Raw genomic sequence first — 25,311 nt, forward strand, 5'->3', positions numbered from 1 at the left:
CACCTTGAACCTCCTGGCAGCTACAGTGAGCAGGGCCCTATAAATAAGTGAGGCGAGAGAGAGAGACCCGCAAGGCCATTCACTCCTCTCCTCACTAGTTTAGTGCATTGAACAACTAAATCATCACCAATGCAAGCTAGGATGGAAGCATGAGGGCGATCAATCTTGATGCTTCAGGGCAGAAGATAATCACCAGCAAGGTGAATCATGGCATGAGAGACGGCCCTGTCTTCCTTCAACCCGTCCAGCTCTGACCCGTGTTGAAGACAGGACAGCGGGCTGGATGGAGTATTCGTCTGTTCTGCAACTGCAGGAAGCAGAATGCTTGACTGAATCAACTGTGCCGGGGCAGGAGCTCCTGCCGCATGGTCCTGGATTTGCCCTCACGCAGCGGCTGTGAAGGGCCTATTGGCCACGTGGCGAAATGTAAGACGCCCTGACTGAGGCTGCCGCTATTCAAGAGGAACCACTTGTGTTCTGGGCTAGTGTGAACAGCACCTAGCGCAGTGGGGTTCTGGTCTGTGACAAGAGCCCCTATGTGCTAGGGGGATAGAAATTATAAATCATAATTAAAGGGACACACTTTGCTTAAAAGCACACCTCGGTAATATGTGTCCTTCTCTGGGTCACAAACAACACTTCAGATTATTAAAGAGGAAAGAATTTTAGAAACCCATTGAGCTTTTCTCTAGTTCTGCTGTTTGGTCACTCTGCGTGTCTCTTTTTTTGGCCAATAAAAGAGAATGAAATCCTGGTCACTACTGTCAGGGTTCTGGGAGGGCACTGCTGGGTTGCAAACACTTCTGAGAGCAGTTATACGGTTAAAAATAACTACTCTGCTCGGATTTTTCTTTTAACTAATAGAAACATTTCTACAGGCCTTTAGGTTTTGTACAAAGTTTGTTTGTACAAAGTCTAAATCAGAGGGCAAAGCGGAGGTGACAGCTTCCCTCTCAAATGCTGGTCGGGATTCAGCTACCTAGATACAGGCCACAAAACAATCATACGCCATAAGAGTTGGTTCTTTTAGCGTTTACACATGCAGTCACACATGCAGCGTTCAGGGCAGTTTGTTTACACACTCGATGCCACACGGACGGGGGAGAGCTAAGTAGCTAGATTAGGTAGCTAGACAGCTATAGATTTTGTGTCAGAGTTTATCACTTTCTTAAATAACTCCCCAAAGAGAGAACATGTGTGTTCGGCAGAATGCAGAGGAGAGCTCCTGGGACCGGGCAGCGAAGAGTTAAAGCTATTCTGCCTGATGGCCAAAGGATTTCAGTGTCACATAGCAACACCTAATGTTTCACTACAAAATAAACACAATGCCTTTCATTTTTGGGCAGAGTCCCTACTACACAATGTCCCGGCCCCTCCTGGAAAGTCACACGGGAGCTGAGGGAGAAAGGTAGGTCTGGCGGCGAAGGCCATGGCTCCAGTTCAGGAGCGTACTGGTGGGACGAGAGGAGGGGGCTGAGACTGGACTGAGTGGGTGGGAGCAGTGGCATGGATGTGACCAGGTAGATGGATGGATGTGACCAGGCAGGTTGGAGGAGGCCAGGAGCATGCAGCATTGGAGAGGAACAAGGTCAGGGGATGCGGTGAGGGAGGGCAGGGGGGCAGCAGGACAAGGCAGCGTGGAGATTCGAAGGGCAGTGTGATCAAGCAGGAAGGATGCGTGGGGTGATGTCTGGGAGGGTCCATGGCACTAGTCCTGGGAAGCTCTGCAAACCAGGCCGGGCAATTCTGAATTGGAGTCTGACGGAGGCTGGGGTGAGAGAGTCCAGGTCCTCAGAGCCAGAGATCAGTGGGGCCGCGGCATCCCGAAGCCTCTGAAGTGCAGAGAGTGGAGATAGAGGAGGCGATGAAAGGTGCTGTGATAGCCAGGGCAGGACGTGATGAAGAGAGGAATACGGCTCTGATTAGGAGCAGGGTCGAGGCAAGGATCCATTCCCGAGAGGGGTAGGGGACAGGGGACTTAGAGACCAGGGACAAGATCTACCAAAAGTGAGCCCTGGTTTTGGGTGCCTGGCTTGAGACCCCTTTAAAGCCGAATTTCCAGAAGGGTCTGGAAGTCAAGGCCTTTGTATCCACTCGCCCCTTCTGACACTGTTGGCCAAAGCAACGAGGGAGGAAAGAGGCATCTGGGATGAAGTGGGACTCCCAGGTTCCTGCCTTCCACTAGGGCTGGTCAAGGAGAGCGGCCAGGGACATGCCAGCACTAGTGGATATTTATGTCTATGGCAGAGAGGTGAGGGAACATCTTGATGGGGGGGCGGGGGCAGGACCAAAGGCAAGTGGTGAGTGAGGAGGGGGCCTGTAACAACACCCCAGAGTGCTGGGAAGAGATGGTGGGACTTCCTTGGCTGCCATCCCCTGACACATGACGTGGGTTGGGGTACAAGACAGCGGTACCCCCGGCACATGGCAAGGGCTGGTATTGGCTCCCTCCGGGAGCTGCTGCCCCTTTAAAAAGAAAAAATTGCAAATAAACCCTCAACTCACCCCCAACCGAGGCCCCAATCCTGCCATTAGATCTCCGCGGGTCAGGTCTAGCCCCGGGGGTGCCACATGGGCGCAGGGGGGTGCCTGCGGGGATCTGATCCCAGGAGTCAGGGCTGGAGGTCCGGGTAGGTGACCCGTCAGCCCCTGCCGGAGGAGGGGATAGGGCAGCCTGGCCTTGCCTTCTAGCAAGCAAACCCTGCTACTCAAAACGCCATGAAATTCAGAAGAGGGAAAGAAGAAGAAAAAAAACAGGGCTTCAGAGAACTTGTACAGGCAACAGAGTCACGGACCTGAGCCTGCCCAGCCCTGCCCCCGCTCTTTTGAAGGCTCTTGCATTGAACTGTCACATCAAAGAGGCCAATGATTTACCGGGGGGGGGGGGGGGGGATATTAAGCCAGCAGGCAGGGAGCTCCAGGGGAGCACACAGCAAGCCAGTGCAAGTGCTGGCGAGATAACGGGCATTTGCTCTCTTCCCTGGGATATCTCCACTCCCAGACCCGGGTTGCGGTGACCCTGCCAGCAATCCCGCAGCCCCCCATCGGAGCGGGTGGCACTGCCAGGTGAGATCGCGCCCGAGGCTTGCCTGCTGAAGTGACACCACAAATTCCTTTTGCCCCACCCTAGCCCACTGCATTTGGGCTGTTTCCAAGGGAAGGATCAATTATTAATTGCAGGCTCGTTTATTTTCTAGTCATTGCATGGAAAAAGCAAATGACAGTGAAGCTCAGAAATAATATTGCCCTGGCTTCCCCGTCACTCTCCTGCATGCACAGGGATCCTCGTTTCCGTGAAGACACCCCAGTGCAGATGGGATGCAGGCAACAAGGTGCCCTGCGACTATTTGTTCCCATGGCATTGCTTATAATACAACGGACCCTTGCGGGACCGTGAACGCCCACCCACCCACAATGCACAAGGGATGTGAGCTGGCACCTGTTGGATTCCACGGTAAAGCTCCCACTGAATTCACTGGCAGAGGATCGGGGACTGGGAGATCCCGCCTAGGTGTTGGCAGAGGCTGGGTCCCAGCCTACATCCACACTCGGCTCTGGGGGTGTGACACCCAGCTCAAGTAGACGCGCTCATGCGAGCTCGGTGAGAGCCAGCAGGCTAAGATCAGTAGGAAGCTGCGGCAGGATGGGCAGTGGTGAGCCGTGGGAGGGGCTAGCCGCCCCAAGTACAAACCCACTGACACCCCATGGATAGCTCTAGGACAGCTGGCACGAGTATGCCGACTGGGGCTGGGAATCGCACCACCAGCTCCAGTGTAGACGTGGCCTGCTGTGGTGTACTCACCTGCTCACACTCTCCAAGAACCAGGCGCACTGCAAGGCTGGATTCTCTGCCATTATACCCAGGGCATTTGCAACTGACTCAAAGAGCAGGGAGACGCCTGCCCCTTGGCAAGATGAAGCAGGGGCTCTTTGGTGGCCACATATTCTCTCAGTGGTGCCCCCAGAAACCAGGAGGCTCTTTGCATGGGTCAGCTGGACAAAGCACTAGAGAACGTGTGTGCATTGACCCAGAGGAAGGTGCTGAGGGGTCACGTCCATCCTGGCTCCTGTCTGTCTCTGGCTGGAATTTGTTTCCTATTAGTCCATTTAAAGGGGGAAAAACCCCGAGCGTGCCCATCTCTGCTCGACATCCCATGTCAGTAACAGTGAATGGCACTGAAAACCGGGGGAGACGTGTTAACATCAACCCCATACTCGCAAGGGGGTGATGGGTGAATTTCAGTGAAGTTCTTAGGTGTGGTCCAGCTCAGCCCCCAGAGGATCCGATCCTTAGTCTGACTCTCTGGCCGGGACTCTCCTGACACCCGGCGTAGGGGTGAGAGACTTCCTGTATCCAGCGAGGCTGGAAACAGCCCAGAAAGTCAACCTCCCTCCTTGGCACTTCTGCTTCTTGACTCTGGGCACAAGTTGGGAAGTGCAGCAGTAGCCGTGACCATGAAACGCCAGGGGCAAGTTAGCCAGACTCCCTCACCCCTCCCAGTAAAGGAGAGTGAACTTTGGGTCAGGGCTTGTTCCATCCAAGCCAGTTTTCCGGCTTCCATTTCACAGGTTCCCAGCCGCAAAGGCACCAGATACCACGGTGATGGGCCTGAGGAGACCAAAATAGGAAATCTCATGTCAAAGCCAAGGGAGCTGGTGCTCCGTTTAAAATGCTCTAGTCACATGCAACAGGACCATCCTCCCGGCCTTGTTTACATCCCTTTGACTGAGTAATTGTCCTTTCTTGGAGGCCCTTGTCTTTGCTGCCCTTGGCACAGCTGCTCCTTACACATCTCGCAAAGTGAAAGGGGATCGGCTCGTGGCCATCCTCCCCCCGAGCGGCCTGTCAAACAGACCAGCCGCTGGGAGCACTCACACCGGCTCCTCTTGCCTGGGTCTCTGCGGAGACGTTTGGCTCCCCATGGAATGCAGGGACTTGGGGGCAGAGTAAATACTAGTGAACCAGAATAGAAACAGCCTTGAGATAACAAGCTAAAGCTACAGGGGCGAGGGAGTTCAGAGCAGGGTTAGGGACAGGCAGAGTCTGGCTAGACACAAAAGGGGGAGTGTGAGGAAGCAGCAGGAAGGAGTTGGAAGATGCCTGATGTGTCTGTGAATTAACTCAGACCTTCCTGGCTTTTGTGGGCGTTATCCCCAGAGCGCCACCGCAGCCCAATGGGAGAGCGATTCCCAGGGAACTCACTCAGCGGAGGCCAGGGCACTTTGCAGGAGGCAGCTCCGGCGCTGGGGTTCCTGCGCTATGCGGATTGGAAGCAGGAGCCGCTCGCTCAGGCTCGCTGATGGTCCCAGACACTTTGCTAAGAGCATCCAGGGCTGTGGAACGTGCCTCGAGGTCTCGCTGCACCAGGGAGATGGCCCCTTGTTCCAATGGTTGTCAGTACCAGGTCCCCGTCCCCATTTGGTGTTGGAAGCTCCTTGAGCATAGCAGGACAATGCCATTTCCAGCACCGCTATGGGAAGGCTTTAGTCGCCATAACCCTGACCAGGCTGAGCCCAGGTGTCCTGCCTGCCAGCGCCCAGGCAGGCCACGAGCTGGGTGGGTGGTGGAAGCGGAGTAACTTGCCGGCACTGCTCTTCTCTTTGCCCAGACCCAGGTGTCACCCCGGGGGCATGGCAGGCAAGCCGCTAGCACTGTTCCAGGAGGCTCTGGCCCAGTTCAACCAGGCAGTAGTGTCAGAGAACCCGGAGGCTGCACACCTGAGGGCGGGCTTGCTGTCCACCCACCGCAGCTCTCACTCAGTGGACAACCCACCCAGGCCCCTGATGCGGCTGAAGAGCATAGAGGAGGGGAAGCCGCCCTCCCTGCACTCGCGGAGGAGCTCCGTCATGAGCATCGCCAATGCCCCCTTCACCAGCCGAAGAAACTCTGTCTCCATGGCAATGGGAGGGAGGCGCCTCTCCATCGGCCCCTGGATGCACAGCGGGCGGGTGAGCTTCTCGGGGCTCCCCCTCTTCCAGCCCATCCGGGAGACGCAGTATGAGAACACCTACAAGAGCCGGCCAGACGAAGGCTGTAAGTTTGACCCCTGCCGGGCCCAGCGGGCTCTGGAGTCCACCCTCACCAGTTACCTGGGGGATGCCAAGTACAACCCGGTGACGAGCGGGCAGCTGGCCCAGAGCCTGTCTGAGCTCATCCGCAGCCGCCTAAAGGACCTCACCCCGCCCCGCTACAAGCTGGTCTGTAACGTCTTCCTGGGCCAGCAGGGCCAGCAGAGCCTGCAGGTGGCCAGCCGTTGCCTCTGGGACCCGGAGAACGACAGCATGGCCTCCGCCACCTTCGTCAACGCCTCCCTCTTTGCTGTGGCCACGGTGCACGGGCTGTACTTCGAGTAGTGCCTGGGCCAGCTCCTGCCAGGATCCGAGTGCCACACTCCACCGCCGACAGCACGGCAGGAGAGACCCAGCCAGAAATAAAGAGAAGCCCGCCCTGACCTCCGGGGCTTGTGTTAACTCCCAACCAGTAATTTCTTAACCAGATGTGGGGCTGGCCGGCAGCACGGGGAAGCCTGGCCTTTGTGCTTTGCCGCCGTGGGGGCCTGGGTCAGGAGAGAATGGGCTGTTCCCCGGGTCCCACTCGCTGGCGGGGGGTTGTGATGGGGACTGCCATACCAGCTAAAGGCCCCAGCTGAGCTTGGGGCCCCACTGTGCCAGGCGCTGCACGACACAGAGGGCGAGCTCAGCGTGTGCACTGACAGGGCAGGCAAAGGGGAGGCGTGGGGGCGTTCTGCCCCTTTTGCAGAGAGGAAAGCTCAGATTGTTAAGCCTGCCTACAAGGTTTCGACGTCTGGCAATCTCGGCCTAAGGGACTTTCCCCAGGGAGGCTGTAACAGAGCTGGGAATTGAAGCCACAACGCCTGCATCCCCTGCTGGCCTGAATCGTGGCCTGTCCTGTTGGGAAAGCAAGGGAGGGGAGTGAGCTCGGGCCCCTCTGAGCACAGAGCTCTGGCTGTTCTGAGCAAGTCCCTGGAACCCTCCCGGCCCCGGCTTTCTGGCTACTCCCGTGGTAGGAGAGGCCACTGCTGAGCCCTGAGGACAGGGGTGCATTGGAGGCCCTCCAGCTGCTCCACCTCCACCCAGCCTCCCCCAGCCTGCCATGAGCCACAAGGGACTGGTCTGAGCCAGTGGTCCCAACTCATGTTCGTTGGGCCAGAGGGTGACTAGCCCCTAAGGGCAGGCCAAGGACCAGCACAACCTGGAGGGAAGGGTGCTCACAGGCAGACGTTAACACCCTCCCACCCAAGCCCAGGCCTTGGGAGCCTTCCAAAGGGCTTGAGTGGCAAGGTATTGACCGCCACCCTGCGAGACACGGCAGGACACAGGGCACCAGAGAGGTGAGGAGCTTTGCTCCAGGACCCCGCGGGTCTGAGCTCGCCAGGAGCCCTGCCTCCAACTCCCACAGCCGGAGCACAGGGGCCCGGCTCCTCCTTCGCCATGTCAGGGCCACGGCAGGGCCCTGCAGCTCTGTCATCACTTGCCCCCATTGGCACTAGCCCCCCGCTGGCTCACGCTGTGCCCCCGGGGGGGCCCAGACAGAGAGTAGCTGTGTCACAGCCAGCAGCCTCCCACCCACAGAACAGCCCCTTTGTTGGGACGCTGACAATGCCAGCACAGTCTGTGCGGGCGCCCACCCGGGAGGAGGCAGGTGCAGCTCGCCCCAGCAGTGCTAGTGGGGTCTGCAGGAGCCAGCTCCGGCAAGGATGCAACAGGAACAGGGCGAGAGGTGGCTAAGAAAAGGAGAATTCTGGGGGTGCTGACGGCAGCTGCTAGAAATGACTGGAAAGCTGGAGCCTGGGGAGGAAGGATGGGCTGGTACTTGGGGAGCAGGGCCAGAGGGAGCTGGGTTCTCAGCCCCACCTTTGAGTGCTCTCTGAAAGCCCCATCTCCTGGAGGCACAGGGTTATGGGGGCATCGCCACTTCCCATTCGAAAAGGCAGAGGTAGGTCCTGGCCCTCGAGAGCATGGAGAGAAGCTCCAAGACAGGAGCTGAGGGGAGTCCACGGCTCAGCTGGCAGAAGGCCAGGTTCAGATCTGAAATCTTGGGATGTGAAGCCAATCTCAGGGTTTTTGAATGTACATGGTTGGTGATCCGCTCTCAGCTGGTAGCGCCCCAGCTCCCCATCCACGCAATAGGGCTAGTTCTTCCCTGCCTTGCGGGGTGAAGCTGTTAACTAATGGCCGGTGCTCACATTTTAGTGGTGAGGAGCCCCTCACTAGCCAGCTGCCCAAAGCTTGCTGCCCTGCAAGCACCAGGCAAAGGAAACTGCACCTTGGGGGGCTTTTTACTTCCCTGGGGGGAGCATCTAGCACCTCCTGGAGTCAGCCCTTCAGTCAGGTTCCACACCCTAGGGAGGAAGCCCAGCAGCTGAGGGATTTAATGCAAGGCCAGCTGTTCTCAGGCCTCTCGTGTTCAGAGCTCAGGGCCTGGGAGTGGAGGCTCAGCGGGGTCTCTCTGCTCTGCAGCCCAGCACAGGATTAAAGGACTGCACATTCTTAGCTCCTCTCCCAGCTGCTTTCACAAAGGGCAACCCCAGTCCCAGGGGCCCCATTGTGTGCTACCAGCCCTATTTGAGTCATGGAGGGGGCTGGCTGGACCTCCCGCTCCCCCCTAGAGCTGCAGAAACCAGCCTGTTGAGCTCTCAGCAGTGTCACAGCCTAGCTCCTCCATCAAGGCAGAGCTCAGGCTGACAAGCAGCACCTGCTGCCCTGCCAAAGCACCAAGCACCCTTTTGGCTCACGAGGCAGCCCCCCCTCGCCCCATCTACACCAGCCCCGTGTCATCCAGCTCATCTCGCTGCTGCGGATTGAGAGTGTTCTGAAAACAAAGCAGCTCGTAAGGGCAGAGAACATGGATCCAACCCTCTGACCCAGCAGACCAGATCCGAGACAATCCTCCCCAGCCCCTGCTTTGGAGAGCGCTTTACGGGCCGCTCCTCAGTGGGCAATAGCTGAGAAGCCTCCTGACCAGATCTCCCTCCAACCCTCTTTTGTACCTGGCCTTACCTGCGTAGGGGACACTAGCACCGTTAAGGTCCCACCAGCCAGACCCCTTGTTCAGCAGCCGAGCAGCGTTTCAGATAGCCAGGGACTCATGTTGCTCCAGCAGGTTGGAGGGACAGGATTTGAGCTTTACTTGTTCACGATTAAAGCAAGAGGGGCCTAAAACCAGTTTCTCATCTCTGCCAGCCCCTTGCGGCATGGAGTTGATGGCAGGGTCGAAGACGAGCAGCGATCCATCCCGCACAGGTGAGAGCAAGGCAGGGTGTGTAAGAAAGCATTGAGAATAAGCACTGGGATGGCCCTGATTTTAGGGTGCTGTCTCTCCAGCACCCCTTAGTCACCACCCCCCCCCCCGACATGGGAGCACTAACCTTACCCCAGGCTCTGAGGACCCCCAGCACTCAGACAAGCCGAGTATGATGCAGATGTAGGAGCACTACAGATCAGCTGCTAAACAGCGCACTGGGGTGCTGCCCCTCTGCAATAATACACCCCTGCAGCCATCTTTGTGAGGGGCAGCCTGAGGGCTGCTTCCCAGGTAGAGTCAATTGCTCAAGAGCCAGGAGCCGTAGCCCTAGGTCCTGGAGGATACATGGAGTCATTTGCATAGGGCAGGTTAATGTCCCCAGTGCACAGGGAATGCCCATACAGGCAGGCAACTATCGTTGAGCCAGGGGCTGCAGCGAGAGACATGGCACTGCCCCAGCAAGGGCCCAGCTCCCCAAGAAGGTACAGAGAGGGGTGGCAGCAGGCCCATGTGTTTTATAAAAGGAACACTTTTATTAGTGAGCAAGGCACGGAGCAAACAGGGCCCTGCACAGACAGGAGACCACAGAAGGGGTGAAATAAATACTTCAATATAAATACAAATACATAAATAATTTCATCAGGCCAAAAAACCTGCATTTGGAAACCAGAAAAAAAATCAACCCTGTTTAGGTCCCAGCTGGCTGAGGGCTCATCGGGTCCCTTTTTAAAGCATTTCGAGTCTGTACCGTGGCAATTTACATTCCCTGGCGCACGCTGCAAGACAAGCAGGGGATGTGCCCGCACCAAGCCTCAGCACGAGAGGGACCCTGCCCCCTCCTTAGTGTAACAATTCTGCAGTTCTCCCGTTCCCCACCCATGGCCGGAATAGGGGCCAGCCTGGGCTGACACGAAGGCTCTGCCTTAGAGCTCTTGGCATTGGCAACACCATACCTCCTCCCTCAGAGATGGTAGCCTTATTCTCACCCCCTCCTGACACAGCGATTGGGCTCCTGCTGTACCTTGAGCATTAAGCTCAGAGATATTTTCAAGTTCAATAAAGTATTTCCTGGTGTGTCTGTGCCTAGGCTGGTCTGCCCCACAGCAGGCTCTCCCACCCCTGCTGAGTGGCCCTGGCCCCCATCCAGCTCTCAGGCCTCTAGGCAAGATGCTCGTGTTAGCTAAGATCCCACCCCCAGGGCCAGAGTGACATGGAGGACTCCCCCCTCTGCAGAAGAGAGTCCCTAGGGGTAGCAGCTCAGTGTAAAGTCAGCAGCGCTGCCAGAGGAGCTAAAAGCAGCGTCTCCTTCACCCCAGCCACCCACAGGCTGGGCAGGTTTCACTAGGAGCCTTCCTCACGTGGGCCAGACAGGGCAGGAGCAGGGAGGTTCTAACCAAGCCCAGATGGAGCATGGTTCTCAGCTCCTCCCTGCCCCAGCTCCAAGGCCAGGACAGGACACTGACCTGGACAGGCATTGGGCTGTAACATTTAGGCATTTAGACACTGGACAAAGATTTTTCTCCCCCTTAAAAATCGGGTTTGTTCCTTCTCTCCTCAGCTTGCTCAGCATGGGAGGAGAAGGAACAGCTGTCCCCTGGAGATTCCCCTACCCAACCATGTGCACGACTTAAGCTGTGTAAAGATTACACAGGAGTAAACTTGACGTGTAACTTCACCCCACACACACCTCCCCGTCTCCTCCATGGATTGAAGCAGTCAGCTGACAAACGCCAGGGCAAGGATTTCAGTATCAACAGCTGGCAGGCATCAGGAGATGAAGGATGCTGAGGCCAGCTGCTGCTAAGTCAAAATATCCAGATGCCCTATTCTAAGTTCCTTCAGCCCGGTCATATTTAGCTGGGTAGGAAAGTTCTGGTGGGCAGCCAGAGCTGTCACTCATTCCATTGACATGACAGGGGAAGGCTTTCGAATCCAAGGAGGCTTCTCCCAAGGCCCCAGCCTAGGCATCGGCCCTCTCCTGGAGGAGCTTGAGGACGTACTTGAGCCGGAACTGGAGCTCTGGAGAGCAGCCCAGCTCCCTGATGCTGCTCATCTTGTACGTGTAGGAGCTGCGGTCCTTGGTGACGTAGGTCAGGAGACAGGAATGGTCTGGCTTGCTGAGGATCACCTTGGTGTGATCGTTGTAAAAGTTCACCTAGGAGAGCCATGTTACAGAGGAGTTACTTCTCCAGCCTCGGGCTGGGTGTGTCTCATAGTTCCCAGGCTGATGCTCTGGACCTCAGCCAGCCCCTTCTCCCCGACCTGGGATGGAGCTTTGGCCACAGTCAGGAGAGCAGCCCCCGTGCCATGGCTAGGCCAAGCAGAAGGGGAGCCTCAGGGCTAACAAAAGCTGGGAGGGACACATGTGGCTAAGGGTCCCATGCTGGGAAGCCACAGGTTGGCTACTCAGCTAAGGAGCCCCCTTCCCCTTGCAAAGGTTTCCAATCAAGAGGTTAGCTGAGCAAGAGACCAAGTGGGGATGTTGCTCTGCCCCTGTTGTCTCCCCCTAGGAGCCCCAGAGCTCTGGGGGAAGACTAAGAAATCCCCCGTAACTAGAACTGATTCCTAAGCCCTGGTGTGAAAACTCCAGCCCTGAAACAGATTATCTGGGATAAGTAGAGAAGCATTGAAAGCAGCTGCTCCCTGCAGGTGAGGAAAGCAGCCATCTACAGAGGGGTGGGGGCTAGCTCTGTAGAGCCAGCCTTGGGAAACCTACGCGGAGGTCTAGGGACTGGCAAGCTGGGCAGATGCCATCTTCCCCCCTCTATCCACAGAGCCCCACACATACCTGGAGCGTTCCGTTGCTGAAGAGCATCAACAAGGCCTGGTCAGTTTTCACCCACTGCAAGAGCAGCAGTGCAGGATGCTCAATCTCATCTATGCTGGGCAGGTCTCCCCCCTAGGAGAAGAATCCACATTAGCCACCGACTCCTGCCCGAGCAGCAGCCTCTCTGCAAGCTGGGTCAAGGACAAAACCCAGCAAGCATCTCAGCCACACACTGGTTCACAGGCTTCTACTGCTGCGAGACTTCAAACAGTGCCTGGGCCAGGCACAAGCCACCAGCTGAGCTCCCCAGAGTGCATTCCCCGAGGAGCATGCCCGGCTGTCCCCCCCGGTATTTATGCCACACGCCTGCTGAGCCACAGGCTCCCCCTTCAGCAAGTGAGCTTGCTCTGCCAGGAGACCACCCCCCAGCATTGGCTTCTGGACAGCCAGGAGGCCACTCACCTTCATGAGATGCTGCTCCATGTAGGAGGCAAAGTACCGCAGGACGCTCGTCTGGCTCTGCAGCTGCTCTGGGATGGCCGACATGGGAAAGGCGAAGTGTTTGCTGTTTGTCAGGTTGTAATGGACCATCCTGGAAAGGGGAGGAGACCAGGTGAGCTTCCATCTCCCGCAGCGAGTCCCTGCACTGCCAGCAGTGCAATGCGCATGGGCTCCACCATCAGGTTCCAGACTGTGGGGAGCCTAGGTCACCCTCAGCTGGATGGGGGGTTCTAGTGTAAGCGGCAGAACCTGCTCATAGCCAGCAATAGTCTGAGGGTCTCGTCTTGTGACTGAGGTGTAACCATAGGACATGGGCCCTGCTGAGGAGAGGAGCTGGCAGCCTCGTTAGAGTCTGATCTTAGACCTGGGGAGAAGGGCATTGGCTCCCCTTGCCCAGCCCAAGGCTTGGAGTCTAGGAACAGGGCTTGTACCCCTGGGACCTGAACATGCTCCTTGGAGTTCACCCCCTTCGGCGTGTACAGTTACTGCCTCCCGGTCCCCATTGGCCTGTAGCCGTGCTAGTCTTTGCTCGGCCCAGCCCCTGGGGAGGGGGAACGCTGCTGTTCTGCAGGGAAGCCCTCACAGGGTCCCCCCAACCCCGCACCTTCTCCTCCCCTTCTTGCTTTGAGTTCTAAGTGCCCCGCAGCTGCCCAGTGGCCAATGCAGGAAGAAAGCCAGGAGACCCCACTCGCCCCCCCCCCCCACACACACACACAGAGCAGAGACATCCAGGTGGCCCATGGCCTCCACTTACTTCCGATCGGCCGACAGAGCCATGTGCGTCCCGTCGTTGAAGAGGACCCCGATGCGGTGGTTGGACAGCTGGTAGCCAAAGCCGTATTTGTTGGAGTAGTCCACCCACTTGCTCACCCAGGCAAAGTGCTCGTGGCAAGCCAGAGAGGCAGGGTTCCGCTCAGCTGGTTGGGGCACAAAGGGATTGTGAGCAGGGTGACACCCAGGATGTGCCTCATGAAGGAGGATGCTAGCAAGCACCGGGTGGCCTGCACCTCTGCTGGCCCCAGCAGGCAGATTGGGAGCCAGCCAGGTCTCCAGAGGTCCAGCCCTCTGCTCCAGCCACATTACCCACCCCAGCCAGCTTCCTCCCTAAGCCTATTCAATACCACTGGAAGTAGCCAGTTCCCTACAGGAGGCACCAGTCTCCATTCAGAGCATCTTACAGATGCTGGAGTCCCATAAGTGCCACTGGGCAGCCATGGGGACACATCCCCGCTCCCCACCTTAGGTTTCACACTCCGGGACCATGGAAGTCTTTTCTGACCAAGCCAACACCAGCCTCGAGGAGAAACTACTACACCTGGCCCTCCTGTGTTGTCCCCCTCCATCCCCCTGCTAACCCTGTGTGTGATGCAGCTCTGAGAACCGGCAAGAGCCTGAGAATCCGTGTTACCTGGAGGCATGGTGGACAGGCAGCTCTTCAGGAGTCTGATGGCAGATTCAGTGACTGCAGAGGCTGTAATGCACTCTTCAAACACTGCAGGGGAAGAAAGATCCGTCAGCCATACTGGAGGCAGAGAGCTGCTGATCAGCTCAGAAATTGCAAGACAGGTAGCCCGATCAGCTGCTGCCGAGGAGCATGCTGTGTCTGAAGCCAAAGAAGATTCCAAGACACAAGACGATGTTCCCTCCCCACAAGGCAAGGGCAGGGATTTTGTGGAGCTGCCACGAAGAGCTACTGTTCTGTTTGAATTCACAGCTCTGAGGTCACTGGGGAATAGAGGGATTCAAGTTTAGGCCCCCGTCTTCACAACAGGAAACCACATCAGCCAGAACCAGGGAGTCACAAGCATGGGAGGAAGAGATCTGGGGTCTACAGTAACTGGTCATTCAAACCCCCACCCTCAGCTGGGCACAAAGTTGTCTCTAGACATGGTCCTCTCCTTGCTGGGAAGTGTGATGTCAGCACCAACCTCCGTGGGGCAGCTGGGGATCTCACAGGGTTTCCAGTGCCCCTCCCACAGCCCAGTGCAACACTTCACCAGCAGCTCCTTGACCTCCCTGCCACTCCCACCCGGTAGGCCAGGGGCAGAGCTGCAAGACACTCTAGAATCTCAGGGCAGGACAGCTCTACATACAGGAGCTGCTCGAAGCAGGCTTCCGCCTCACTCACCTTCACAGCTGCTGGCTGCTGTCCCCCTAATGGACCTGGAGACGGACCTCCGCGAACCCTCTTCTGCCAGCGTCTCCACGGGGCTGCAGCTGGCGCTCTGACATGTCAAGGGGATCACCTGGAGAGAGGATGTGCATATTGACACTGTCCCACCTGGGGCTCTGTTCCAGGAGCAGCCCCACCTCATCCCTGCTCCCCTGCCAGGACACCGACACTCAGGGAAGAGGATCCTCGCCCAAGGAGCCAGCAAGGCTCCCCTTTCCCAGCCTTCAATCTTACCTCATTCCCTTCCACAGTTTTGTAGCTCATCTGCCTGCAGATGGAGGTCTTCATGAGGCCAACAACCAACTTGGAGATGTCCTCTCTCTCTTCAGAGGGGCCCTTCTTAACTAGAAGGAAGAAGGAGACGTTTAGTCGGCAGACCCAGCAGATGGTCAGGGAGGCCAGCAGAGTTGGTGGGTCAGAGGATCGATATTTAGAGTCCTTCCACTGGCCCCAGCCGAGAGCAGAAGCAGTTTGAGATCTTGTTTACATTCTCCCACCCCCTGATTCTGTTCCAGTTTTGCACTTCACTCAGCTTGGCCAGCGAAACCAGGCTGGGCAGTTTCAGTCAGTTTCATTTCCTGGTTCTCATGCACCCGGTGAACTTGCTAAGTTGCAAGGAAACGTTTCCATCCCAAGGGAGAGGGATTGGAATGGCATTTCAGCTCCAAGCACATTCTGCAGAACCTAGGCAATGAGGACTCGCCTGCTTGGAGCGGTGCTCTGTGCAACAGAGCATCAGAATAAAAGCTTCCGGGGAAGATCAGACCGAGCTCTAGAGGTCAGGCGTGCCATCCTCCATCAGGTTTAAGTGGCTTCATGCTACCTGCTGGCCAACAACGAAAGCCAAGACAGACAGAGGGAGAGAACTTACTTTTGGGTTTCTTTTTCCCAAACAGCGTCTTGGTGACTTTTGCAAACAGACTCTTTGCCGGGTTGGGGGGACTCAGCTCTGGCATCATCACACAGCTGCTGGGGGGGAGCTTATCAGGTGTGTAACCCTGGGGAGAGAGCGAGCGTGTCATTGTCTGGTTCACCTTCCTCCACGGACCACACATCACACAGCAAGACAGACAACAGCTGCCCTTGGTTTGTTGGCAGTGGCCACTTTCTCTCCTCTGACAGCCAGTGGCGGCTCACATTTCCTGGGAGCTGCCTTGAAAGGGCTACACTTGAGAATCGGCCTCCCTGAGACGCAGCCTCCGCTCACGTGTAACAGCCACATGGCCCCGGAGTGCAGATGCAGCTCAAATGTATACAAGGGTATTTAGGAGGCACGCTAAGGCTAAAGACCCAGTGATGTTAATGGCCAATAAGCCAGGCTCAGGGAGAGCAGCCACTTGCAGGTTGGGGTCTCCAGCAGTCTGGTGTCCTTTGCAGCCTGCAGGGGCACTGGGTCATGGGAGGAGCGCAGTGTACTGAGACATACACCCTGGGAGGTTTGCCACCCGAGCAGAGACCAGGCCCACCCTGCTTTCATTCTCCTCCGACCGGTCCAGGGGTGGGGGGGCGTTCGCTGCCTGCAGGAGAGCCACTCACTTTGGTGAAGAATTCATGGTCCAGGATCTCCTCCAGCGTGAGGCGGTCCCGCGGGTTGCGTTTCAAGATGCCCGTGATCAGCTGCTTTGCTGGCGTGGAGAGGAAGGCTGGGAGGGTGTACTCCACCTGCTTGATACACCTGTACGTCTCCTTGAGGTCCGAGGTCTCAAAGGGAGGGTTCCCGCACAACAAGGTATACCTGGAAAGAGAGGTGATGGGAGTGAGGGCTGGGCACACGTCCCCATCCACCTGACTCACCCCCGGCCTGACTCACCCCCAGCCCAGCAATTACAAGGCACGGAAGTTATTCACACGCTGATGAGAGGTTGCACCCGGCTCCAAGTGCCACCTATAACAAGCCTCTGAGCAACCACCATCCTCTAAGTAGCAAGAGGCTGCAGTCACATCCGGAATGCGCCTCCCTGCAATCGTTTACAGCGCGAGATAAGGAAGCCTTGGGAACCAGGAATGTCGGTTGAGCCACTTCTATATTTAGCAGGGGTGGAGCTAAACTCTGCCCCAGTCCCACCCCCGGCGGCTGAGCTCACCGCTGTGCGAGCCCACCTTCCGCCTCCATCTGTCCAGGCCTGAGTGAATGGAAAGATCAACAGGAAGCCTGTGGCTTACCAGGGCAAACAGCCACACAAGCAATGTTTACGATTCGCACTGTGGGGAGCGATAGCCGCCCATATTAATAGATTGGTGACCACCCCTTGTGTCTGACATTTTCCATTGTTTTGAAAGCACTCTGCAGAGCAGTGTCATCTGCAGCAACACGGGACTCCAGAGCACCAGGGGTCTGTCTCAATGGGCTCACTGGATGACACCAAGCGCCAGCCATTTACAAGCACGGCGGGGTTCCCCCCCTTAACTGCCAGCCCTGCAGGTGCCCCAGGATCAGTCCAGCTGGGCTTTGCTTCCAGTCCAGGAGCAGTAATAAAATCTCTGCAAGCTAAACTTGGCCCTCAGCAAGGCCCATTGCTTTTAGTGGCATCTGACTGGTACTCGTGCAAACCAGAGACCAGCTCACTCATCTGCGCTGGGGACTGGATCTGGCTGATTTCCCAGGAAGCTGCCCAGGACAGTGTCATTCTTGCAGTCTCTTTTCCCACCAGCCCTGCCCTGCTTTGCAACAAGAGCTGGGAACTTACACGACACAGCCCAGAGACCACACGTCTGACTCCGGCCCGTGGCCCTGCCGGTGGAGCACTTCAGGGGCGAGGTAGTTGGGGGTGCCGCATATCGTCCTATAGGGAGAGAGCAGAGCAGAGTCAGCGGCGCAGTAACAAACCAGAGCACAAGTCCTCCTCCATGCAGCTCCCTGGCTGACGGGGTAGACAAGCGAGCCCTGGGCTCCAGCATGTACATTCTGCATTCAGAGCACCAGGACTCCATCACCCTCATTCTCCAGGGAATGCACCAAGCACCCTGCCCCCATCCCTTCAGGATCCATTTAACACCTTCCCTAGATTAGAACCCCCACGATCCCTCCCCCTGCATCCACAGACCACCTCTCCCCCCGCTACTGACCCAGCACCAAGCTCCCTCCGGCCTCTGATCCCCACACAGCTGCCCTCACCGCCTGAGTGTGGGGCCGGGACAAGGAGGCACCATCTTCCCTGTGCATTCCCCTCCCCCCGGCCAGGCAGGGCCAGCAGTTGATTACAGCAAGCTAAGAGATGGGAGGGCGATTTCCCAGGCAGGGTATGGGGCTGAGGGGAAGAATGAAGTATCAGGGTGCAGGCGAGCAGGAAAGCCTGGCACGTTAGGAGTCTTACTTTTTCTTCTGGTCCATAGACTCGCGCCGGGCAGCAAGGCCGAAGTCTCCAACTTTCAGCTCCATGTTGTCATTGACAAAAACATTGCCTACAACAGAAGGGAGGCATTAGGACACCAGCACAGGACCAGATGCTACCCAGGGGTCTGCTCCCCACCCTGCCCCCCGAACAGGCGCTCAGGTCATGGTACACACCCAGTTTGAGGTCCCGGTGAAGGATGCCTTTGAGATGGAGGTACTTCAAGGCTGATATGATCTGTTTGAGGTAATACCGCACCTCCGGCTCCAGCAGCGTGTGCCGGGCTTTCCAGATGTGCGCCAGGGACTGGAAGAGGAAAAGCAAAGCAGTTAGCGAAAACCTCCTTAGTCAGGGACGTGCCTTATCAGAAGCCTGAGACACTAGTGCAAGCGGTGGTTTGCAGCGTGAAGACCCCTGATCTTAATCTGGCAAGCCCCGCTCTGACCAGGGGAGCTGGCTCTGGTTCCAGGAAAAACATGGGTTCGATTCCCATGTGTGAGCGGCTCTGGTTTGTTCTCTGGCCCATGTTATATCGGAAGTCAGACTAGATCACCCCAGCGATTTCTTCCGGCCTCAGGCTCGAGGATTAAGAGGTGCAGCCTGCTCCTGGAGCAGGATATTTGGTCAGGCCAAAGGACTCGAAATACCACTTCTGGTGAAGCCATGGCCGTGAGCCACTCATTTTACCCAGGGGCTGTTCTGAGAAGCTGCCAGCGTAACTGGCTGGCGAAAGCCTGAATTGGTCCAGGCAGGCCCAAAGATGCCACCTTAGCAGCTTTGGGTCACTGAAGGATTTTGGGTCAGCCCCACTGGTATTTACAAGGGAGTGAACTGCTGGCAAGAGAGCCAGACTAGAACGGCCCAAGCAACGGGTAGGATCTAGGAACAGCCCTACCAAGAGAAGCCCAGTCACGGGGTTAGTGTGGTTACGCAAGACCAGCACGTGGCGTTTAGCTAACCCGGTTACCCAGCCAATGACACACAATGAGGCAAGGACTGGAAAATGAAAGGGGCACATCTGACAAGCAGCCGAGTGTGAATTCAAGCATCCGTTAGAAAGCGAGATCTGCATCCGTGCATAAGCGGTGAGTGACGAGGGGCCCGCGGGGACTTGAATGAAGACACAGCTACGGCCTTGTCTACACTAGACAAATCGGGTGTGTTTGCTGCACGGTCCCCCCTTAACACGACTGACACCTCGAATCCATGCACCAGCACTCCCAACAGCACCACACCAGCCCACGGGCCATATGGGGCGAGCCCACCACTTACTTTCCTGCTGCAGTGTTCCAGGAAGATATAGATGTTCTCCGAATCATCAAAGTGATGCGAGAACTTGACAATGTGTTTGTGATGCAGGTCTCTGTGCAGCTCGATCTCATTCATAATCTGAAAACGAGGAAGGAGCCCATCAACCAGCAGCCCCATCACTATGCAAAGACCTTGCTCCGGGCAAGCTTGAAATCTCTCTGCTCTCCCCCAGGGCTGAGCGCTCAGCCATCACTTCCACACATACCTTCTCCCGTTGGTGTGGTTTAGCCACTCGGCTGTGAGGAATAACTTTCACTGCATAGGTTTTGTTGCTGTTGACGTCTGTCATTTCATAGCATCTTGCAAATCCTCCCTGCAAAGGAAGAGGCAGTCATTACCCATGGGTCACCGTTCTCCATTCCTCCCCCTGCTCTTGGAAGTCACCAGAGCATTCAACACATGTCAGTGACTCACTTATTCACAGCTCCACCTGCTCAGGATAGAACAATTGTCATTTGACTTCCTGGAGGTTTCCCTGGAACACATGGGCTTTGAAGAAAACCAAAATATCTGGTTTCCTGTCATGCTAGAAGCCCCATTATTAAAATCTGGAGTGACAGCCCTGAGTCAGGCCACTTTCTAAAATCAGTTCCTGTAAAGTCTGTATCATGCCTGGCCTCCCACCACACCAGTACTGAGTCTTCTCCCCAAGAGCAACTGGAAAGTCCTGCACATGGGAGGGAAGTGAGAACAGGCCAAGATTTTGGACCACGGGGGGAGAGAGAACCGTACAGGCAGGTTTTTCTGCCATGATGCAAGGCACACAGCCACAGAATCGCGCCCTGCGCCTTGCCCTAGGTGGAACAAAGCTCTGAAGGGTAAGGAGAAGGCGAGCGGCTCTTTCATGGGGGATCAGCCTCTGCCCTACAGCCCCAGCAGCCAAGGGGGCCAACCATGAGGCCCCGGCCCGGAGTGAACAAAGAACTCGGCCCTGTTCAGTACTTCCCCCTCCCTCCGGCTGGGAGGTCACTGGCAGGGCTTTGAAACCGAGATGCTAAGAGGAGGTTGCGGAAGGCAGCAGGTCACCAGAAGCCTCCGATTGCCCCGTCCGGGGCGAAAGCCGCTTTTCGGGGGCGGGGGGGTGTCGCTAAGGATAACGAGTTATCGAGGCACAAGGGGGAGAGTATTGAGTCGCCTCCCTCCACTGGGGCGATCACAGGCAGCGGAGGCTGGGTGTGCCGCAGCCAAACACCCGCTCCGGGGGCAGCTCCTGCCGGAGCAATGAAACCGGAGGCTGTCTCAGGAGAACCGGGCCCCGCAGGGGCTCCCCGGGGCGGGGGGGAGAGGGCAGGCCCCGGGGAGATTTGCTGGATCGCACCCCAGAGCAAGTCCCTAAAGCTCTCAGCGGAGCCGGGGGAGAGCCCGGGGCACTTCCGAACAGACGCCGAGTCTCCCGCGGCCCAGTGCCGGGGATGGGGGAGGGAAGAAAGGGGTGACTCACCAGCTCACAGCCGCATCACCCCCCCGCAGGGCCGAACAGGCGCGCGAGCTGCGCCCCCCGAGCACGCAGAGACCGGAGCCAGGCTGCCCACCCCCATCGGCCGGCAGCCCACGAGCAGCTCCTACCTGCGCGGGGGCTGGGGAGTGGGGCGGGATCGGAGAGCAGCGCCCCAGCCAGGCCTCGGGGGGTCCAAAGCTTCGCACGGAGAGGCCAGGGAAAGAGCCTTCTGCCCCCAGGGGCGCCGCCCCGGCCCCAGGGCCCCCGACCCAGCAGGCCGCTCCCCGCCGCTGCGGGACCCCCTCCGCGCGCGCCGAGCGCCCCCGGGACAGGCGGTACCTTGCCCAGCAGACGTCCCTTGCAGTAAAGCCTGCCCTTGACCGGGTCGGCGATCATCCGGGTGGGCTCGGCCGCTCGGGGCTGCGGCGGCGCCGCCGGCTGCTGGGGCTCGGCTCGGGCTGGGCTCGGCTTGGGCTGGGCGGCCCCGGCAGCGGGGACAGGCTTGTACGGATCCGAGCCCATGAGGCTGCAGTGGAAGGGGTGATGCTGCGCGTAGCGGGCGAGCTCCATGGGGGGCGCCGGCCGATCCGCCTCCAGCCCCTCACACGTGGCGAGCCGCCCTGGAACTTTCACACACTGTAGCCGCGCAGCCAGGGAACCCCAGAGCCTTTAATCCACGCAGGGGCCCGACGTCACCCCCGGAACCCCGCCCCTCGGGTGGGGGCGGGGCGAGCTCTTAAAGAGACCGCGGCGCTCACAGACGGGGCCGGCGGGCAGCGGCGGGCTCGCCTCGGGCCCGCCTCGGGCCGCGTTTCTATCAGAGTCCGACCGAGCGAATTAGTAACGGGACAGCGGCAGCGCAGCGCGCCCGCTAGATCTGGGAGGGATTTTACCCTCTGCGTTTGAGTGGCCGTCGGCTGTGCTGCCCCCCGGTTTCTTTTCCCCTCGGGCTGAAGTCAGACCCCCGGCTCAGGGCTCCCGCTGGTGCGATTGCTGCGAGAACCCGCGGGGCGGGGCAGTCCCCCCGCAGGGTAAAGAAACTCTTCAACAGAGTAACCTCCGGGGGGGGGCTGCGTCTGCCCTGCCCCCCTCCCTGGAACCCCAAAGAAGGAACATTCAGTTCACAAGGGCAGGCCTGGAAGCGGCTGAACCTCGTCAAAGAAACCAGCCCACAGAAGGCTGCGGATTCGGTCCCTGGGGTTTGTTTTCGTCCTTTGGGCCCACACTCCGGCTGCCAGGTGTTTGCTTCCCCTGGTGTAACAGCCACAGCTGGTTGCAGGGAAGAGTTGGGGTCTGCACAGCCCGGCAGAGCCCTCCTTGTCCCCAGCCTGTTTTGGAGATGAACAAGAAATGGGGGTTTCTTTCCCAAAGTATTTTATAACCAAATCACTCCACTATCCTGCAGCAATGGCCCCAAATACTGCGGCAACGTTCCTGCAATCTGTTGTGTTTGGCTCTATTCGGGTAAGATAATGGCCAGATGCTCAAACGTATTTAGGCACCTGACGACTGGGATCCGGGCCAATGTCTTATCTGACAGGAGAGCACTTTAATCAGGGGGATGGGACCAGTCAGGCTCTTCCTGCAAGGAGTTTCTCTCCTCATTCATTTTTGTAGAAGGGGCAGGGCGGGTTATAGGAAGGGGTGGCTGGTTACCACCATGATGGGCTCTTAGGGTCACCGTCTGCCTTGATTCATACTTCACTTCCCATTGTGTCATCTTACCCTGCTCAGAGTTGAGCGGCGGGAGCTCAGCACCCTGCAGGAGTGGGCCCTTGGTGGGCTCTGCCTACCAGCGCCGGAGCTCGGGCAGGAATCAGTGAGAAGGGCACTGGCATGTTAAAGCTATTTAGGTTTCCCGATCCCTGGTCCTCCAAGTCTGAAGAGATGCCAAGGCAGGGCTTGGGGAAAGCCTCAGCTGGTAAGATGGACAGAGAGGGTCAGGAGGACAGGCCTAGCCAGGCTTTACTAGAGAATCACAGGCAGAGATGGAAAACAAAATAAACCCTAAAATGTCACGGAGTCTCTTGCCCCTGCCAGGGCAGGATATGAGCCCCTCACCCAGCAGGCATGTGTCAGACACTAATCTGATTGGAGCTGAAAGGCTGTATGGGTTTTAGGGTGAGCGGATGAAGCCGGGCGAGAGACTTGCATTACGTACAGAAGCACAGCAAGGGGGTCTGGTGGGGAGCTCGACGCCAGCCCCCAGGTGTTTGTTATGAGACAGGCAGCGCAGAGGGCTCTCGGGCAAGGCAATTGCCTGGCTCCTCTGGGTCAGGTCCACAGGCTGTCCCTGTTCATCTCATCATCATGGTGTATTATACTGTTACCCTGATCCAATGCTACAGAACATTTATATACTACTAGCCACTGACATGGTGCTTGGGAGACTCAGATCAGCTCCACCCCCTGCCACGGTGAGCTCCCACTCTGTCTCTGACCATATTAGCATGACGCTGGTGTTGCCAGACAGTGAGGCATGAAGCTGTTCAAGGAGCATGTCCAGGAAAGACAACAAAGCTCAAACGACATCCTGTCAGAATCCTGCCTTTCTTCCCAGTGACACAGGGCCCGGCCTGCATCTCCTAAGAGTCTCAGAGGGCTCACTGCCAGCCAATCCACGCCAGACCCCCGGCCCCCTCCCTGTCTGTATCATATCAGCCAGCAGGCCTAGTTCGGGGGAAATGCCAGACATCGCCCAGGAGGGCACAAGGGGAAACCTGAGCATTCCACAGTGGATCCCTAGTTACTGACGGGCCCCAGTCTTAGCTGCCATCCTGTGTTGATGGCTCAGTAACAGAATTACACATCTCTTGGTGGCATGAGCATTGGTGTCCTGCTGGCAGAGGATTCCTCGCCTCCTTCTCCAGCCAGGGAGTTGCTCCCGATGTACAAGATCTCCAGTGGGGTTCTTACTCTGCCTGTCCCAAGATTTTGTCACAAGCAAAGCTGGAGTCCCAAGTGTCAACTCTTCCCATGCACTGAGCTGACGATGGTATGCAGATGCTGCCCTCCACTAGTGAATCAGCCTATTGCCCTCCCTGCTCTCAGGGGCTGCTGATAATCCTTTCCCAGGCAGGCTGGTTTTCCAGTATTGCGGCAGCAATTTGCACCCTGGCAGGACTTCTAATTGCCACAGCTGGCTTCTAGATTAATTACCCTTCAGAAGGAATCAGAGTGCGGGAAAGGGGGGGGCAGGATGTAGAGAAGACCAAAGGGGTTAATTGGATTCCCAATCACGTATCAGCATGGGGAGCGGGCTGATGGGGTCCCAGGAATCTCTCTTCTAGGGTTCAAAGAAACAAGACTTCTCAAGGGAGCATCACTTACTTCACCCCCCTCTCCCCTCCCCAGCTGTTCTCCTCGCCTTCCTGGACCACCCCAAGTTTCCATTCAAGGATCCTCTTCAAAGAGAAACGGACCCAATGTTGTGGCCTTCACAGCTCACCAGGCAACGGAGAAAGTGTCAATGGCCCTTAATGCAAGCAAATGTGAAGAACCAATTCCTTTGTCTTTCCCAGGCTCTGCCCCTGACTCGCTGTGTGATTCTGGGCAAGTCTCTTCCCTGCTCTGTGCCTCCGTTTCCCCACCTATCCACTAAGGGACGTGGTACCCGCCCACCTCCCAGAGGGGACAGGAAAGCTTCATTAACTTAAAGCGTAAAGTGCTCTTTGAGGCTGCAGAGAGCTACGAACTAGAATGACCTTCTGCCTAGCTCCAGCATCCAAGGAGCTCGGCCCTTTGCAAGCACAGACGGATTTAGCCTCATGACCCACCCATTTAGCCTCACGCCCATTTTAGAGATGGAGAAAATGAGGCACTGAGCATAAGCAATGATTCCTCTCTGTCTCTCCCCCTTGCTCTGTTTCTCTCACATTTCCAGCTATCACACAGGAAACGAACATACCAGCCGCCACCACAACAAACACAAGGGAGCCCCGCCCCCAGTGAGAACAGATGCCGAGGAGACCTTCACCACTTCACAGAAACTAACCCTCTCCACCCAGCCGTAACCACCCCCAGCCCCTGTTTCCAGGCTCGGGAGGGGGCAGGAGGCGTCACGGGGCAACCCTGTGCTTTCCGATGGAGGCCCCAGCTCCGTGGAACCTTCTCCACAAGGAGCTGACTTGACAAGACAACAGAGCCCCAGTGCTGGAGGAGCCCTGGTAGAGCTTGCTTGGCAGTGAGGGGGCTGGAGCCTTTCACCCTTATGTTCAGGTTGCTGCTGCAGTGGCCTGTGGGGGATGGGAGTCCGGGGGTGTCACAGGCCAGCACCTAGGGGCAGCAGAGAGGATGGTCTAGTGCTTAGGGCACTAAGCTAGGACTTGGAAGACCTGAGCTGAAATCCCTGCTCTGCTGCAGCCCCCCTGCGTGACCTTGGCCAAGTCACTTAAGCCCAGATCCTCCAAGGTAACTAGGTGCCCAGCTTCCATTGGGGTTTAGCCTCAGTTCCCCATCTGTTCCCTGGCAATGATAGCACTGCCGTGCCTCACAGGGGCATGAGAGGGTTAACAGCTGTCAGTA

At 57.4% G+C, this 25,311-nt stretch overlaps 2 protein-coding genes across 3 annotated transcripts; one reads left to right on the forward strand and one right to left on the reverse strand.

Annotated features, from left to right (window-relative positions):
• The first annotated feature begins 1,325 nt into the window (after window positions 1-1,325).
• On the forward strand, window positions 1,326-6,425 carry DYNLT4 (dynein light chain Tctex-type 4). Its single transcript, XM_074962332.1, has 2 exons — window positions 1,326-1,408; window positions 5,610-6,425. Exons 1-2 carry the CDS (start codon window positions 1,326-1,328, stop codon window positions 6,352-6,354), a joined length of 828 nt encoding a protein of 275 aa, XP_074818433.1. The 3' UTR covers window positions 6,355-6,425.
• A 3,517-nt stretch (window positions 6,426-9,942) lies between these two features.
• On the reverse strand, window positions 9,943-21,377 carry PLK3 (polo like kinase 3). 2 transcript variants are annotated; one of them, XM_074962333.1, is made up of 15 exons: window positions 21,127-21,377; window positions 19,555-19,662; window positions 19,311-19,427; window positions 18,215-18,344; window positions 18,021-18,108; window positions 17,394-17,489; window positions 16,243-16,441; window positions 15,578-15,704; window positions 14,941-15,050; window positions 14,662-14,779; window positions 13,942-14,025; window positions 13,288-13,450; window positions 12,495-12,624; window positions 12,054-12,164; window positions 9,943-11,420 (listed from the first exon to the last, which is right to left on the reverse strand). In XM_074962333.1, the coding sequence occupies exons 1-15, from the start codon at window positions 21,355-21,357 to the stop codon at window positions 11,226-11,228; spliced, it is 2,007 nt and encodes a 668-aa protein (XP_074818434.1). In that variant the 5' UTR covers window positions 21,358-21,377; the 3' UTR covers window positions 9,943-11,225. The 2 variants fall into 2 exon arrangements, with proteins under 2 accessions (XP_074818434.1, XP_074818435.1); XM_074962334.1 differs by lacking the exon at window positions 21,127-21,377 and adding an exon at window positions 20,791-20,809.
• Between the last annotated feature and the right edge of the window lie 3,934 nt (window positions 21,378-25,311).

Source organism: Natator depressus, chromosome 8, assembly GCF_965152275.1.
Source record: "Natator depressus isolate rNatDep1 chromosome 8, rNatDep2.hap1, whole genome shotgun sequence".
NCBI lineage: Eukaryota > Metazoa > Chordata > Testudines > Cheloniidae > Natator > Natator depressus.

Coding starts and splice junctions, on each gene's coding strand:
- DYNLT4 (XM_074962332.1), top strand. CDS start 1,326: ATGCCTTTCATTTTTGGGCAGAGTCCCTACTACACAATGTCCCGGCCC. Junction 1,409..5,609: donor ACGGGAGCTGAGGGAGAAAG/GTAGGTCTGGCG, acceptor CTCTTTGCCCAG/ACCCAGGTGTCACCCCGGGG.
- PLK3 (XM_074962333.1), bottom strand. CDS start 21,357: ATGGAGCTCGCCCGCTACGCGCAGCATCACCCCTTCCACTGCAGCCTC. Junction 17,490..18,020: donor TCTATGGACCAGAAGAAAAA/GTAAGACTCCTA, acceptor CTCTCCCTATAG/GACGATATGCGGCACCCCCA. Junction 11,421..12,053: donor TCAGCAACGGAACGCTCCAG/GTATGTGTGGGG, acceptor TGGCTCTCCTAG/GTGAACTTTTACAACGATCA.